Here is a 19,350-nt window from a genome sequence, read left to right as displayed (position 1 = left end):
TGCAGGAAACATCCAATACATATGTGGAATATAAAGTCACAAAAGAACGCATATTATGTATATTTTTTTTTTAAATCTAGTATTATTTTATTGGTACTTCAAAACAAAATTAAACAAAGAAACAATTGCTAATTCAAGAAAAATAAGAAAGAAAAGAAAGATAAATTGGGTTAACATACATATCGCAAAGCAGTCCATGGGGTAAATGTATCAAGGTGCGATTTTGCAAATCCAGCGATTTTCTCGTGAGAGTTATAACTCGCAGTTGTATGAACCTGAGTTTTCATGTAAAATCGCCAGAGTTGTGTTTCTGTCAAAATCGCTATTTCCAAAATCGATAGAGATCAAACTCCTGACTGCTTGCCACTCTAGCTATACAAGTCTAAAATATATGAAGCTACGATTAAGCAAACTCTCCTGAGTTTGCTTTAAAAATAGCTACATACAACACGCTGCATCCTAGCAGCGTGATTAATAAACACATCACTGTTACACTGCCTGTCTATACAGCCGGAGATCCGGCAGCTGTCAAATGTTTAAAAATAGAGTTTAAAAAAAAAAACCCTGGGGTCCCCCTATCCTACCACTATTAACCCTAGTGCTGCCAGCCTACTGCTGGCAGCACTTGCACTGCGTGAAAATCGGGGAAAAATTTTGCGTGTGGCCCCCCCGATTTTCATACAACCAGCACTAGGCAAACCAGCTTGGGGTGGGTGGCACTATAGCAGGGGGACACGCGGCAGGGGTCCCCCTGCCATAATGACAACCAAACCCAGGCTGTTCAGCGCTGGGCTGGATTCCCTAGGTAGTGGGGTCCGCCCAAAAAAAATGAGCGGGCCCCCCCTCTAAGGACACCCAGCCCAGTGCTGAAAGCACTTGGGCTCTTCCTACACCCCCTAGGCGGTGGGTGTAGGGTAATAATGGCGATTATCTAGTTAAAAAAAACTAACAGATGTCATTTTGATTTGTGGAACTACAAGTCCCAGCCAGCCAGGCTGCCATAAACAGTGTGGCCATGCTGATACTTGTATAACTACAAGCAGTGGCAGGACGGGGGACCCCACACTTTTTTTTAAAAAAAAAACCTTTTATCTACTTTTAAACATTTGACAGCTGCCGGAGCTCCGGCTGTATAGGCAGACCAGTGTAACAGTGATGTGTTTACTAATCTCGCAGGAAACACAGGAGAGTTAGCTAAACACGGGAGCAAAATCACCAGAGATGACCAGCAATTTTTAAGATCAGAGTTAAAATCGCAGTTTAATACATCTGACAGCTTGGGAACTAAAATCGCGGGTTTGCAGCGATTTTAAAACGCTAAAAAAATCGGACCTTGATACATTTACCCCCATATGTGCTTACAGTGGCAGAACTACCATTGGTGTGGCAGGTGTCGTGCACGGGGCCCATGGAGATAATGGGGACCGCTGCTGATCCTTCCAGAGCAGAAAACCCCAGTGAGAGCATCATGGGCAATCATGCAAATAAGATCATATGCACATTATATAAGCACATAATATATATTTTTTTAAATATACAGTTTATGTCAACTGCTCATAATATAGTCATTAATGACAAAGCTTTTTTTTTTTTTAAATACTTTTTATTTAATTCTTTAATAAAATACATTTATTAGGATGTTATTAATGTCTACTGTAAATAAAATGCACTTGTACAGTTGCTCCTGGTTGTAAACACATGTTCTAGCATGCTCATGCGATCGTAATCACTAGTAATTGACACTTACACCAGACCTATAGCTAGTGCAAGTGGTATGACTGAAAAACACGTACCTTTGAGATACCCAAAGCTTGAGTCGGATGCTGCTGCGTGCACTCGAGCTTGGCACGCCTTTACTGTACATTAACTGCGTGCATACTCACATTCCCCTCCCTGTTCCACCCATGCAATAGTAGGCAGTAGTAAGGGAAGAAAAGTTGAATTTTCTGCGTTCTCTGGCATATGGTTAGTTTCTGAAAATGCAAAGAGCAATTTTACGCAAAATACGTCAAGTGTCTGCATTTATGTTCCTTAATAAATCATCTCTTAAAATTATAAAGTGAATCATTTGTGCTGCTCAATAATATCTCCATTTTCCTTATAATATATATTACCCTATTGAATAAAAACAAAGTTATGCATCGTAGTAGATATTAATAGATAATAATAGATACTGTACTCATGATTTAATATTTCACATGCTAATTTTGCATGTCTGTCCATTTTAGTCATTTCCCATGACTTAGTATAATTATATTACTTTTAAAAATCTAAAATATCTGTGATATATAACTTGTTGGGTAAAACACAAACTATTACAATCATCTTGCAGCTATGACATAAATTGGACATATATGACTTATAAATATTATAACATCACCTATGTGCACTTTTAGGTTGCTGTGGTATTTCCTGACAGCTGAGGGGAAGGCATGCACATTCATGTGTGTAGGAAAAACAACACTGTGTGCAAACCGAAGAGTTACACAGTTTGCATCAGCCTCACTTAAACCATACTTACCTACTTTTGACAACAGCTGTCCGGGAGGAAGTCCGTCAAGGGGGCGTGGCCACGCATGGTGTCCCGCACCCACCATTTACAACAACGGGGTGGTTCCGGAATTTTTGCCTACTCTCTCGGGAGTCCGGGAGAACTCCCAATAATTCGGGAGTCTACCGGACATTCCGGGAGAGTAGGCAATGACTACCTCATTACCCGGGCCTGATTAATGGTTCTGGAAGCCCTTTGCTAATACACCCATAGTGACTCCAAATCCCCACCACCACCTTCACTACCACCAATATATAGGTGTATAGGAATACTCCAGCATTCAAATTTAGACAGATTGTTGCATCCTCTCTTACCTGTCTTGCTATTCTCTCTTGTTCTTTCAGCTTTCTTGTCTTCTAGCTGGCTTCTGTAAAGTTGGAGTCCTGTTTTGAAAATATGCAAAAATTGTATTATAATGCAAAATGTTAACAAACCCTGAATGATTAAGCTCTTTAATTTAAACACAACACTCCATTATGGTCAGATAAAACTACCCCATAGCACATGCATATATATGCAATATATGAACATTTTGGTCAAACAGCTATAATCAAATGCAAACCTCTATAAGCCCCAACTGATTATTATTTAACATTCTAGATAACACAGAGACCACAGAGAGCATCCATGTAACCACCACACAATACAGATCATGCCCCCCAAAGCTGCTCTATTTTTCAAATACTCACTCAGCCATTCAATTTCTCCCTTCAGCCAATGTCATTACCTCCCCCACTCCCACCCCCACAGCCATTTCCCTGTCCCCTTAAAAAAAAAAAAAGAAAACAGATATTAAATTATTAAATGCCGGTGGTGGCGCGCCCCCCCTCCCCAGGACCCAGCGCCCCTGGCTGCTTGTTGGTTGATAAGGTCCTGCTCATTAACTAAAAGGTTTTAAGGCTGAACTCTATATTACTGATAAATATATCAGAACACACAATATAAACCTGAAATGTAAAACTAAAATGGTGTTCTCTGGATCATTAATTGTACATAACTTACAAGAAGTGTTTGATGTTTTATTTTAAAGAATTTTGAATGTGTGAAATATGCACATCTGAAATAATTCCAAATGGCATTATTAGCAAGCTTTTACCTGTTTGAAGCCATTTAATAAGAATCTGATTTTTAATTATCATGCAAGTCATAAAAATGATTGTGGTTTTATACATTCTACTGAAGTTTGTCTCATTTAATTAAAATTTCCTTATTTGCCATGACAACAGATGCAGTCTTGTGTGCTAAGTATATTACTGTACTTTTTTGCTTTGTATAGGCACAGAGTTTGAAGACACGGATTCAGAGATTAAAGTGAAAATTAAAGCAAAGTCTTCAGTTGACATAACATTTTCCAACGCTAAAAAATTAGACAATTCTACAATAGCAGCAACTTCTATAGAAGCTGAATGCATTCCTAATTGCTCTGCGAAAGGAAAGATAATGGACAAAGCACAAAAATGTAAAAAATTTAAATCTGCAAAGGACCGCGGTCAAGAATTTGCAGTCGAGTTAAGCGATGATGATTTATGGAGCCGACGCCGGAGTGAACGAATCTTTCTTCATGGTGCGATCAGTTCCCCTTCTGTACTACCTGATGTCTCCACAAGTGCAACGTCTGTGTCTAAAACCATCCGCTGCAGCAAGGTGGCAAGCCCCAAAAAGGGAAAGGAGCAAAAAGACAACTTCAAGGTCTGTTTGGAAAGTCTAAAATGTGTTTGAGTCATATACAGGAATCAAAAAGAGCTTAAGGGATACACATAGTTGCCAACTGTCTTTAATTTCCTGGAACAGTGCCAGGCTTTAGATATTTGTCCCTGGAAATGTCTTTATTTTTCAATATTGACCAACAACTCTAAAATGCAATTCTTATCATCTAGTCTTTTACTGTGGGCTTTTGTTGATATTTTAGAGATTAAAGTTTTAAAATGTAAATAAAATATCCTATAATCTTATTAAAGAAAATTTATTTTATGGAAATCGTAGTGCTCAAAGTTCTGCCAAGACAGTATTGGACCTGGCCTGCATCAGTTCAGCTGCGCAGCCTCTCTGGAAACTATTGAAATATGTTGGCAGCTATGGATACAGTGTTTCTATCTCTATACATTTGCAAAACCACAACAAGCTGCAGTGGGAGACAAACTTGAAATATGTGCAGACAGGGAAGGGGTTGTGTCCTAGCTTAACTCTGAACGGCAGCGTAAAAATTAAGCTTTTTGGTATCTGTGCACTACCTGCAACAACAAAAAAATTTAATATACATTGTAGTGACACACATGTTTATAATACGAAATGAGAGATGTTTTAAATTATCTTAAGCTCTATATTCTAATAGACTCTGGTAGATTGTTCCAGACATGTGATGCCAGTTAGGCAAAGGTTGTTTATCCACTTCTGAAAGTGGATCTAATGTGATAAGTGCTGTGTGGTGTAAGTGTTATAAATGTTGATATAAAATTGGGTAACTTGTCTAAAAAGTGTTTGATAGTTTGACAGGGAAAGGGAACACTTCCATGGACTCCAGTAACATGCAGCTATGATATGATAGGATGTTGCAATGGTTGGTAGTGTAGTTACATTTTAAAACTGAACATCAGATTGTCAAAATGAGTTTGAGGTGCAGTTACCATAGACTACATCCCTTACATCATCTGTTGTGTGACTGGACTTTCTGTCCATGAAGGAAACATTTGTTTCTGTAGAACATGACAAGTTTAGAATACATTTTGGAAATCAGGATGTCTGTATACAAACCAAATGATATATTTGGATCAAGCCATATACCCAGCGATTTATATTTTGATACTAGTGTCAGATTAGATTTGGGGTTTGCTCTAATCTGTAGCTAGCATAGTGAGGTGTACTCTGAACTACAGAGGGTAGTCCAAGCCGTGTAACAGAGGGTGGGCTAACAAATTGCAATTCAAACTGAACTTCTCTGTAACCTGCTTCTGGACAGGGAGCTGCAGGGCAAAAACAGTGACATATAGTACCAATGTTTGGATGGATAGCATAGGCAACAGTAAGTGAGTGACCACTAAAATTTTACAACCTACTGCCCCAGTACATGTTTAATTTTTAAAATGTAGTGTAAGAACCTGTGAAGATACAGGTTCTCCAGATCACTGAGACACGGTATTAGATGATTTATTCTGCAGAACAGGATTAAACACAGACGGCACACTTGACAATAGCAGGTCCAACAAGTTAAATCCAGTGTGATGTGTTCCACAACGAATCTCTGGCAGAGCATCACTTCTTGGTCAAAATCTGTCACTCTGCCCATCAGCTCCCAGGGTAGCCACTTTTTTTTTTTTTAAGATTTGTTTATTCAAGGTCATAGGCACGATAACAGAATAATATTACAACAACAGGTAATACAGCTGCAAAGGCAGTAGAAGCAACATGTAAATCATTTTCAGCAGTGTGAGAAGATGTAGGTAAACCAATTGAATAGACCATAGTTTTTAAGGTATTCAAGAAAAGAAGTGAAAGAAGAAGAGTATTAGGGGGGAGAAAGAGATGAGGGCAGCAAGAGAGGAGAAAGAAGAGTAAGAACAGTAGAAGAAAGATAGTAAGTGACGTGGCTGAGACCACAGAGAGAAGGAAAAAGGAAGGGGGGAGGTTAGGTATATTCAAAGGACAATAGCACACATCTTGTTAAGGGAAGGGAGAATGGTATTGAAAGAAGGACAACCAAGGGTCCTCTATTTTATTGAAAGATTTGGAGGAATTATTAATGATGCTCATAATAAATTCCATACCATGGACATGCCAAGCGCGGCTGATGATAGCCAGGAGGGAGGGGGCGCAGTTTGTTTCCAGTCCTCAACGATTTGGCTGGTGGCGGCTGAGATTATGCGAGTTTATTTTGTTGACAAGTCGCAGAGGAAACCCTAGGGGCAAGAGAAAGAATTTAGGATCAAGCGGGACCTTTTGAGGATACCACCCTTAGCTGGAACGGCAATTGCCCTCTGTGGGATTTAACTCAATCGGGTACACCAGAGTGTATCCAAAATAAGGCTTTATTGTGACAGCACAACACCACAAGACATTCACAAGATACAGGGTATAAAGTCAGCACTCCAAAGTAATAATCTCAGTCTCTTTCAGAGTCTTATCCTCCCGCAATATTACCACTACCGCTTAGCTAGACAGTAACCATGTTACACAGCCTGAGATACTGGCTCACACAGACCCTGTCCTGGTAGGGTTTCCTCCAGCAGCACTACAATGCCTGCCCAGAGTCGTTTTGCTGATGTCTTGCTTACGAGCAGGGCCTTCTTACCTCTGTATGTATTACCCAGTATTGTTTCATTACTGTTTGTTCCCAATTGTAAAGCGCTACGGAAGCTATATAAATAAATGTTGATGATGATGTCTTCAACACCAGGATCCTCCAAGCTAGAATAGTCCTCTTGGCATTTTGCTCTCCTTACATCCTTGGCTGTATACACAGGGCGAAGGGTAAAATGTCTTTCAGCAGGGGTCTATCAGTGGACACTTTAACTGTTAGACATACCTTCTCTGTTACCTTGATTAAACAATGGAATGGCTTGACTGAATTAGCTATTTTGGTGGATACACTAAACACTTCACGCTTGCGTGAAACAATAAGACATTTGACACATTGTATTTGCAGCATTACACAATCTGAGTCTGTGATACATTTTGATACAATAACAATTATATTCAGGGCTGCCAAGAGGAATTCAGGGCCCCGGTACAACAAATTCATGGGGCCCCACCTTATAATCGAGTATGCTTAAAAAAATTCCGCTGTGGCGCAAAATTTTTTGAGGGTTTGGTCATGCATTTGGGGGCATGGCAAATGCGCCATTGGGGCGTGGCTAACACATCAAAATCACTAGGCTCTCAATTCGCCGGAGCGTCACATATGTCCAAGCACTCCTGACTTTCAGGACATCTAGCACCACAGTGTAGTATAGAAAGAATGCAGTGTGTACACAAAGAGTTCAGTCTTGGCCTGCACCTTACATTGGGCACAACACTCACCAAAAATTGGCATTGTCCCTACTAGATCACAACATTTCACATACTGTGCTGTTCTCTCCTACCTGTTCTTCTCACTTTCACCACCTGTGGCTACATGTTTCTTTAGTTGTGGCTTGTCTGGATCCTGGAATGCTGGGGGCCCTACTTGGTAAAAATGGCAACATTTAGATAATTCCAAACAACCAAGGCGTTAAATCAATACCACCCACAATTAATAATTAGGCCTTCCTCCAGCTCCAACATTACAATAATGTGCCCCTTCATCATCGCCATGCCTTATGATCACACTGCGCCTTCCATGCTGCTTTTGCCCCCTTCACCTGGCTCCCCTTCATCACACTACACTACACTATACTACACCACTGTGCCATCCCCCCATTTTTTAACCCCTCTGTGCCATGCTGCCCCCCTGTTTTTTAACCCCACTGTGACATGCCCCCCCTGTTTTTTAACCCCACTGTTCCATGCTGTCCTGTTTTTTAACCCCACTGTGCCATCCCCCCCCTTTTTTTAACCCCTCTGTGCCATGCTGCCCCCCTGTTTTTTAACCCCACTGTGACATGCTCCCCCCTTTTTTTTAACCCCACTGTGCCATGCTGCCCCGTTTTTTAACCTCACTGTGCCATGCTCCCCCCCTGGTTTTTAACCCCTTTGTGCCATGCTGCCCCCATTTTTTAAGCCCACTGTCACATTCCCATGACAATTTGTATGGATCACGATTAGATTCGGACGGGAGAATGAGCTCAGAATATATCGTTGAAATTAGGCCAGACGTAGATACTCTGAGAAGGCACAGCGCCTCAATCATGGTGGGTGGACATGCAATGAGGCACAATTTGACAGCAGTATAGAAATTGCGTATCTTGAGTTACTGGTTAAAGGATTTAGTTGGGATACCTATGACCGATTAAATAATTTAGGTAGGGTAGACACTTTTATTAACGTCATAATCTCACTGTAGGAACGGCCTGTCCAGGGGAGATGCAAATGGTCTCAATTGGTGGGCCCCTCACACAATCCAGCTCCCCTTTCTGCCTTAAGTGTCCACCCTTAGAAAACCCCTGCTGGGTCCAGCTCCTGGCTGTCTGGTAGAGTTCAATGGTGGACAATAGGGATCAAACAGAAGGGTCAACTCCTAAGTGTTCCCTGTACAGATGGAATTTTAACCCTGAAGTGATTTTTCAAGGAGATGTTACATTTCTATCACTGGTATTTCCTGAGAGCAATGGGGCGAAAAAGTACAGTTCGGTTATGGATTAGAATAAGGAGTTGTAACTCTGGTTCCATGCGCCATCCATATTTCTTTACAGAACCCTTTTAACCTGAAATTTAATTATTTGAAACAGTTATAGTTTACAAAATAGATAATCAAACTAAAATAATAAGACTTCAATGTAAGATTATTACTTTGGAACTCAACAAAAATGTTTTTTTTTACATAATATACACACTTACAACTATAAAATAAATATTATGCTCTGTACACACTGAAATTCACAGCAGCAAGTGCAATAGGACCTCCTTTATAACTGTCAATGCCACTAGGAGTCTCAACCCAGAATCTACCAATAGATGACTTTGCCCACCAGAGGCGCGGAGTGTAACACAGCAGCTGGTCTTCTCCAGGAACTCCCACAAGGAAGTATGGGTTTTAGCGGCTTCCACTGTGCAGGTCGCGGCCCTCTGATGAGTAAGGTAGAGTTGACGGATAGCAGCTATAGAAGATGGTTAGGTGCTAGCCAGGGCTAGATAGTAGAGAAGGCTCAGAAGTAACGGAGAATCTCGGGAGAGAAGAGGCCGTGCTGTGGTCAGTGGAGGATGGAAGTAGAACGAGAATGCTTCTGAGGGAGGCAGGTATAGTAGCAGGTCACAAAAAAACAAACAACAAACTGGGGTTGAGTGATATAAGTATTGCCACCAATGTGGAGACGAGGTCTGTGCAGGCTGCAGGTACGATACAAGTCTGCGGCTGACAAGTATTATTGCTAACGTGGAGATGAGGTTTGTCCAGGCTGCAGGTTATGATACAAAGTAGCGTGGAGCTGTCTGCGGCTGACAGGTATTACCACTAAGGTGAAGATGAAGCTTGTTAAGTCTGTAGGTACGATGCAAGGTAGCGTAGAGATGTCTGCGGCTGATAGGTATTACCACTAAGGTGGAGATGAGGCTTGTCCAGTCTGCAGCTACGATACAAGGTAGCGTGGAGATGTCTGCGGCTGACAGGTATTACCACTAATGAGGAGATGAGGCTTGTCCAGTCTACAGGTATGATCCAAGGTAGCGTGGAGCTGTCTGCGGCTGACAGGTATTATCGCTAACGTGGAGATGAGGTTTGTCCAGGCTGCAGGTTATGATACAAAGTAGCGTGGAGATGTCTGCGGCTGACAGGTATTACCACTAATGAGGAGATGAGGCTTGTCCAGTCTACAGGTACGATCCAAGGTAGCGTGGAGATGTCTGCGGCTGACAGGTATTACCACTAAGGTGGAGATGAGGCTTGTCCAGTTTGCAGGTACGATACTAGGTAGCGTGGAGCTGTCTGCGGCTGACAGGTATTAGATCCAGGAGGTGTGAACTCCTTGGTTGCCTCAGCAGAATTAGAACCAAGAACAGGCAAGGAAGGAAGGTCAGGGGAAGCCTTAAATAGGAAGAGACAATTGAAGAACCAATGAGGGAGAGGAAAAGGTTTCAACAGTCCTTCGGTCTCCACATGCGCAGAAGCATGGCTAAGATGGTGGACGACCGCGGCGTTGCACGGGCGCCGGCAGAGTAGTGAGTGGGCTGACTCTTGACCCAGAGGAACCAGGGGACCGGTGAGTGACAATAACTATATATTATGGAGACAAATAATTTGTTGGCCATTAGCCCTGGCTCATTTTGAATGAGCCAGCGCCAACAGGCAAAGCAGGTAGAGTAGTTTGTATTATCGATTCCAATATGGACCCTGGCTAGTAGCTCATGCTCACATGTACAGATTAGAAAATAATATTCAGAATTCAGATTTGCTTATATCATAAAAGTTAGTTATGCTATATCTATTATAAACAAATGGTAACAAATCCTATAGTCATTTATTTCAAATAAGCCATATCATTGTGTAAAAGGAGCATGACACTTATTAAATTTGTCATGTGCTCGCTATTCTGTACACTGCTTCTGGATATTTTTCAAAAATTCATAAATCTCTAGATATGCCACCAGGCCGTCCCATTGTTTCGGGAATTGGGTCTCTCAGTACCAATTTGTCTCACTGTGTAGATTATTATTTGCAGGGTTATGTCACTACTCTTAAATCATATATCAAAGATACAATACATCTACTTAGAATTTTAAAAGACTTTACTTGGAAATCCTCATATTTTTTTGTCACGTTGGATGTCACAGCGTTATACACAAATATTCCACACACTAAAGGTGTAGATGTTATAAAATAAATATTATATACAAATAATATAGAAAAGAGACAAGGAGAATTTATTATAGAATCTATTACGTATATATTGACACATAATTATTTTATATTTAATAATGATTATTATTTACAGACCACTGGAACGGCCATGGGCACGATGTTCGCGCCTAGTTATGCAAATCTATACATGGGTCATTTCGAAGATCAATTTGTTTGGAATGGACCCTATGGCGCGAACCTCGTGTACTATGGCCGATATATAGATGACCTCATTATTATTTGGGACGGAACGATGGAATCTATTCAAGAGTTTATTATGTATCTCAATCACAATGAATATAATTAAACATTCACAGGTAATTGGAGTTTTAATCATGTGAACTTTTTGGATTTAACCTTATCAATAAATAATATGGAAATTCAGACTGAAAATAATCGTAAAAAAGTCGATACTAATAACTATATCGACTTTAAGAGTGGTCATTACAAACCATGGTTAATAAATATCCCTAAAAACCAATTAGGCCGGATTAGAAGAAACTGTTCCACCACTACATCTTTTGATGTACAAGTAAAAGAAATGTTAAGATCTTTTAAGAATAAAGGATATCCTCAAAGAATTTTAGATGAGGCATATAGATATACTGCCAATATGGATAGAACATCAATTCTAGAATCTAAACCAGACAGGGATGACAATATAAGAAAAAATATATCTAGAGAGAGTGGGTTAAGATTTATTTCTAAATATAACACCAAGTCGAAAACTATTAAACAAATTATTAAGAATAATTATCACATTTTGAAACAAGATCATATACTTAACACCGTGATTTATGAACAGCCCTGTATAGTTTTCAAGAAGAATAAAAATAGGAAGAATATACTAGCTCCCAGCCACTTCTCTTATAAAAAGAATAAGGAAGAAAATACTACACAAAATGAAGAGTTTATGTCAAATATAAAAGGTAATTTCAAATGTGGTATGACACGGTGTACAACTTGTAAACATATAAAAAATAAGGATAGAGAAATAATATCTCACTCTTCTAAAGAAACCTTCATTATTGAGGGTTTCTACAATTGTAATACCTCCTTTTCTATCTACGTGTTGCAGTGCCCGTGTGGCCTGCAATACGTGGGTAGAACAACTAGAACCATCAAAATATGTTTTATGGAACATAGGAGGAATATTATTAATGGATTAGAAAATCATAGTGTTTTTAGACATTTTAAGGATGTACACTCTTTCTGACCCCACCAATCTAAAGGTGTATATTATGGAATCTGTTAAGCCCACTATGAGAGGTGGTGATAGGTTCAAGATTCTCTGTGAGAGAGTGACTTTTTGGATTTTTAAACTATGTACTCTTATACCAGAAGGTCTGAATGAGCATATTGAATTTTGTCAAGCTGAGAGCGCTGAGAGAGGTTAGAGTGACAGCGCTGAGAGAGGGCAGAGGACAGCGCGGTGAGAGAGGGCAGAGGACAGCGTGGTGAGAGAGGGCAGAGGACAGCGTGGTGAGAGAGGGCAGAGGACAGCACGGTGAGAGAGGGCAGGGTGAAAGAGGGCAGGGTGAGAGAGGGCAGGATGAGAGAGGGCAGACGGGGCAGCGTGAGAGGGCAGACGGGGCAGCATGAAAGGGGGCAGGGTGAGAGAGGGCAGACGGGGCAGCGTGAGAGGGGGCAGGGTGAGAGAGGGCAGACGGGGCAGCGTGAGAGGGGGCAGGGTGAGAGAGGGCATATGGGGCAGCGTGAGAGGGGGCAGTGTGACTGGATGCAGAGGGGCAGAGTGTGTGGAGATGAAGGAGGTCACAGTGTGAGTTAGTTGTCAATTATTCTTTGACAGAAATATAATTTAAAAAAATATATAAAAATATTATTTTTTCCTTGGATCTATGCATATTATTTTTGCATACAACTAAATAAGTATTTCTGTCCTGACCTAAATACTTATTACGTTTTTTTGACCCAACTACTTCTAGAACAGGACTGCTTGGTAATTATTTTGGAGGGGTGCCTTGAAAAAATTATGGAGACTCTATGGGTGCCACGAACTGCAAAAGTTTGGGAACCACTGCTCTAAGGAATTAATTACTAAACGTTTTCCATTATTAGGTCATCTGGAGATTTTTTTACTGAGTTAACATTTAGATTAAGTAACATATACATAAATAGGTTATCTTAATTTAGGGTGTTTTGAGGTTTTGTAGGGTTTGGTAAGACATCCTCAATACATATATATATATATATGTATATATATATATATATATATATATATATATTTATATACAGGTATTCCTCACTTAACGACCTAGTTCCGTTCCAACGACTAGGTCGTTAAGCGAATTGGTCGCTAAGTGAGTACAGTACTGTATACATATGCATGGCAATAAAAAATCAGCATGTGCATATGCAGTTTTATATTCCTCCCTTTAGTAAAAAGATGTTATGTTTAGTTAATGTCCTTGCAGTATTACTTCAGAACCAAGTGCTTTCAAGTACTGTAGAGCTAACTTACCGCACGATGGAGACTGCAAGGGTATCAGGTGCGTCTTGTCTTGTCTTCTTCAGCTCAGAAAGAAACTATGCGGGTACTACGGGCGTGGTTACGTCCCGTCGCAAGGGCACAGGTCATTTATTTCCCCTATTGCTGAGCGGCGGAGCCGGACGTAACAACGGGTCGTAAGTCCGAATGGTCGCTAAATAGGTCGGTCGTTAAGTGAGGAATACCTGTATATATATATGTATATATATATATATATATATATATATATATATGTGTGTGTATATATATATATATATATATATATATATATATATATATATGTGTATATATATATATATATATATATATATATATATATATATGTGTATATATATATATATATACACATATATATATATATATATATATATATATATATATATATACACATATATATATATATATATATATATATATATATATATATATATATATACACATATATATATATATATATATATATATATATATATATACACACACATATATATATATATATATATATATATATATACATATATATATATATACATATATATATATATATATATATATATATCTTATTGTTATGGAATGCTATATTTTTTTTCTTTACCTCTATAAATTCTTGAATAAGTAACTATAAGTATACTAATGATCATGCAGAAGAAACACCATTAGCAATGGTGTAACAGTCTAATGCTTGATTACAGAGAGATATACTATATATGAAGACACAGGATCTAATCCCCTGTGTTATGGAATTTTTATTTTACTATTGATTTTTTTTTTAATTGTGTGAATTAATCGTTCTATATAATTGTAGTGAATCATTCTATTTATTCTATTCATTTAAGATAAGGGGAGCGAGTTTGTATATATATATATATATATATATATATATATATATATATATATATATACACAAAATACCCATGTCTCTTCTCCTCGGTTAAACTGTATGTATTTTAATTTTAAGATCTTAATGATTTTATTTTTTTATATATAATGGAAAGAAGAGAGAATTTCTCTAATGAATTATGGTTTGTTATTTTAATATAATGTACTGATGTTTTGCAAATATGTAAAGCTTTAGCAATAAGTGAAAAATATTCATAGATATATTCAAAAAGGCAAACATAGGGTTAACATCTGAGGACTAATTGAGAAAAAACACCAGCCAATCACAATGATATGAGCCTCATAAAAGACTGAAGGAAGTAGTAATGAATATCTTTGAAAAAGTCAGTTCTTACTGACGAAACGCATTAGAATTACTCCTTCATCTGGATCTATCTTTGAAGAAGTAGGTAGCATTACCACTACCATTATTATCATCATTTTCCAGGAGATTACTCTACACTACTAAGAAGGACCGTGACCATATTACTTTCCCGAACGGGTATGTGGACCTGCTTATAGCTAATCAGACAGCTGATCCGAGGGGCGCTAGCATCTCGGCACGTCAACCTTCCAAGCTGAAAGTTATCTCCGTGTCCGGTCACATTGTTGTGGATTTAGATCTATCTATCCATTAACCGGAATTGAATACATCACTTCACCTTTGATTGTGAAATATATAGCGGAATAATCATACCTCAGTGCTTTGGAGGTCTGTGAGTATCTCCAAGGAGATCGATCATTGATGCCATCCTGGACGTATTATCTATCATTATTACTATCAGGACAACAATATATTATACTATTCCTTCTGATGGACTAAAGAAATAATTATTTCATCTCCTTATTATAGAAAGATCCTACAGACAGGTGAGATCAATCCTGCTTAATACCACCTGTAAGCACAAGCTTGTTATTGTGCACTTCTATCCAGTGTTTTTATGGTGTACTGGCCAGAAACCACATTGTTATTAAATACAAATTTATATAGCGTCATATATGCTTCTTTATGTATTTGTTCATAGTTTTACATGACACATGTGAGATCAGGGATTTTTAAATTTGAATAAATTAATAATTATTATCCCATTTGGACGCACCCTGTGTTTTTGTTGTATTTGTTCTATGTATGGAGATTGGCTATCTCATACAGGTGATGCGACATAGGGATCTATTAATCTACAGGAATACATACATGGTTGTAGCATATTAAGCACTCTTGTTTTCTAGTACTACTGTTTCTGGATAGTCTGTTGATCAATGTGGCTGGATCACTTATAAATAACTCATTGTATAAAAGTATTTAAATTAGGGGCGCAGTGCGCGGATTTATTTCATTGTGAAATGTACTGATTTTTTATACTATTTTATATTTCTAATGTACTGATTCCTGATGCAATACGCATGTGTGTGAAGGAAATGTGTTTTTGCAACTGTCTGAAGAAAGGACCCCATGTTAATCTCATGTTAATTAGACTTTTCATCTCAGTAGCCAACAGGTCTTTTTAGCCTGAAAGCACAGGAAGGGGGTAGTTACCTGTATCCTGCCTTGTTAAAAAGGTAGGCAAACTACATGAATAATGCTAACAGCAAGTTTTAGGAAATCACAGATTTATATAAATGTTGTAAGTTAAATTGTGTTTACTCCACATCTAGAGAAATATCACATCCTGATGTTCATTCATCTGATGTGATATCAAACGTTTCAGTGCCTAGTCGGATTGGGGGGCTAGGCTACCTCCTGACAACAAATGTGTCAGACTCTGTATAAAAGGAGCGCTGTTTTACCATGTAATGTATCATTTCCATCTGTAACTTCTGGATGATCATCAGTACCTCAAACTGGTATGAAAAAGTCCTTGACAGAACTCTTGAGCAATAAACCATCACTGCTTGAAGATTATAAAAAAACACAATAAGGAGCGCCAGTCACCTTGGTTATAGCAAATAAAAAATAAACAGATATGGCAGAATACACTCAGATTTCTGATAATCATTAAAAAACATTTATGTAACATAAAATCAAATAACTAAATTATGTATATAACTATATCATTACCAACTTATTTACCATTCATATCACATATAAAATATGTACACAAATGTATATGATGATGGGGTTGTCCAAGATGGTAAGAACAATAATTACCAGATTATCAAATCTAATGTAAAAATCACATATATATTATATATACTAGTATCAAGTCCTATCTGGACAAGTGGCCAGCTCGCCCCCCTCTCTAACTTAATCACTCATTATGTGATAGACTGTATGATATCCACGTGTCTAGAAATTCAACTATGCAGGCTGAAGTGTCCAAACTGTAATTATAACTCCTTAAAACAAGCCAATAGTTGGAAATAGAATGACCTACAGTACTTGCCAGGACCAATCACGGTCACTTGTGTATTGCTGCACATTAAGACGCTGATGGTTTATGAAGATTTCCTCGGCACACACCTGTGCACAGCTAACTTCAGGACTGAGTGTCCCTCCATGTAAAAAGGTAGCCGGATAAAAAAGATGCCTCTCACACCAGATCTCACATTTAGCACATCCTTTCCAAATGCAGTACTCAATCAGGTAGATAAAGACGGTGTAATCACTTCTCTGTATGTGAGTATATCACTCCATAAAAATGTCCACATCAATCAAGGGTTTAATATAAAACGCCACCTTAGTCTGCATTTCCCCACATTCATATATCAATAGTACCCCGTAACTGACGCATTTCATCGCACCTCTGTGACTTTATCAAAGATAGAAACATATCCTTCAAGTGTGGTTTAAATAGTAAAATTATAGTACTCCTACCAATCATTATCCACCTTCCTAATTAAGAGGAGCTTGGAAGCTCATGAACCCAGCTGCAAGAATACAATATGAAATCCAACAAACAATTATATTATTAAACAACTAATTCAAAAATACAATCAATTATAACAAGAATCTGCAAACTAAATTAAAATAGACATCTAAGTGTATTACAAACAGCAAAACCAAAAAAACAAACCAAACCCCCCCCATAGCTTGTAGTGAGCGCTGCTTCTGAACGGCAATAATACTAGAGGCAAATTCTATAATTCTATAATATGGCCATACCGTCTCCTATGCATTATAAGGTCCCTATGCTTGAAGATTTTGCCTGAGACTATTACCTGCTGTATCTTATGACCAACAGATAAGAGCTTACACTCTAATCTGTTCCCCGGCTGTCCTGTGTTGAACCCAGCGTCTCTGTGTCTACCCAGCATCCCTGATCCATAGTAAGCGGTCAAGAGGTACCAGCAACCCCACAGCAAAGAGGCATTACAGCAGCTATACCGGTTACCCCAGAAGTAAGTGGTTCTGGGTGCCGCAAAGGAGCCCAGTGGTGGCAGCCGAATTCTCCTACAACTATTGTGCAGTTGACGAGTGTCTAGTGGCAAGGTTATACCAGTCGGAGTGGTCAATAACAGTCGATTACTGACGGTGGGAAGGAAACCAAGATAAACTATGCAGGAATAACATTCCTCCGTTTTTCCTTCCCCCTACAGACCAGGTGGCAAAGTAAGCCCATCCGGTCGCAAACAACCACCTGCTTTTACACTTTTCCTCATAAGCCACAACTACTACAGTCCGTTCCAACACTTGCAATAGTTTCTTTATCAAGGCAGTATCAAACCCATAATCACAATGCAGATACACTGATGCTCAGCCTTGCCATATAGATTGTATACCTCATATATATTTCTAGGATAGGAATATGGTAATCTTATATCAGTCATGTTACAATCAGTGTTCCCTCTAAGCTGAGCAATCTGGAAAGGAAAGAGTTAAAAGGTCACTCTAATGAGGGCTCCACACGAAAGCTTTGCATTCACAATCTGCAGGATGTTTCCTAGTAAGATACAGGTTTAACTCTATCATTTCCAGATTGCTCAGCTTAGAGGGAACACTGGTTACAATAGGTCATTGCAATAAATGGTTTATCTTTAGGTCTACAATTACCCCAATTTAGTCCACTCTCATCTGCAGTAATGTCCATCATGCAAATATCACATCCATTATCATAATCTTATCTATTTTAGGTATTGGATATCCTGTCATCACATCTAATCCCTCACAGATCCGTAGGCTTATAAGCAGGGCCCTCTTAACAACATCTTGGGCCCCCGGGCACAGCAGTGCACCGGGGCCCCTATACACACACACACACATATATATATATAAAAAATAAAAATTATTATATATATATATATGGGCCCTGCAGCCCAGGGGGCCCGTCTGAGGCAGCAAAAAAAATAAAAAAGCTGGAAAAAAAAAAGACAATACTTGTGCCCAATGGGAAAGACGGCCCTGCTTATAAGACCCTTAGACCTGCCTAATTTAGCACCACCTCCTGGGAGTCAAGGAGTCTAACGAAACAAAAGGTTTTCACCAGTGACCCCCGCAAGGGGATATGGGCTTGGCTGCTTCTGTACCACAGGTCGCGGCTCTCCTAGTTGGTGTAAGCCGAAGTCTAATGGAGAGGTTGGAGTAGCAAAGAAAATGTACTGAGTAGGACAACAGGTACTGAAGAGAACTGGGATCTGCGGCAAGGTAAGTACTAAGTCCAGATATGCTGGATAGCACAGGAACTGAATCAAAAGGAGTACAGCATAGTGGCAGAGGTCTGGGTAATATACAGAGCACAGCACTGGTGCCTCAGGGAAAAGGATCTGCGGCCCAATGTATACTTAAAGTCCAGATATGCTATGGAGCACTGAAGCTGGATCAAGAGGAATACAGTGTTCGCGGCAGAGGTCCAGGTAATATCCTGTTACTTTCCACAAGATGTTGGAGTGTTTCTGTGGGAATTTGTGCCCATTCATTCTGTAGAGCATTTATGAGATCATGCACTGATGTTGGCCTAGAAGGCCTGGCTCGCAATCTCCGTTTCAGTTCATTCCAGTTTGTTCCAGTTC

At 39.1% G+C, this 19,350-nt stretch overlaps 1 protein-coding gene across 5 annotated transcripts in view; it reads left to right on the top strand.

The window, feature by feature from the left end:
• Nucleotides 1-19,350, top strand: part of TNRC18 (trinucleotide repeat containing 18) — a 655,441-nt gene that overhangs the window by 320,829 nt on the left and 315,262 nt on the right. For all 5 annotated transcript variants that reach the window (XM_075179957.1, XM_075179958.1, XM_075179955.1 and 2 more), the window contains one exon: nucleotides 3,828-4,240. In XM_075179957.1, the coding sequence (XP_075036058.1) occupies nucleotides 3,828-4,240 (413 nt within the window). The remainder of the gene's footprint in view (nucleotides 1-3,827; nucleotides 4,241-19,350) is intronic.

The sequence above is a fragment of the Mixophyes fleayi genome, chromosome 7, assembly GCF_038048845.1.
Source record: "Mixophyes fleayi isolate aMixFle1 chromosome 7, aMixFle1.hap1, whole genome shotgun sequence".
Lineage (NCBI taxonomy): Eukaryota > Metazoa > Chordata > Amphibia > Anura > Limnodynastidae > Mixophyes > Mixophyes fleayi.
The sequence above is the reverse complement of the archived record's forward strand: the minus strand, read 5'-3'. Positions and strand labels throughout refer to the sequence as shown.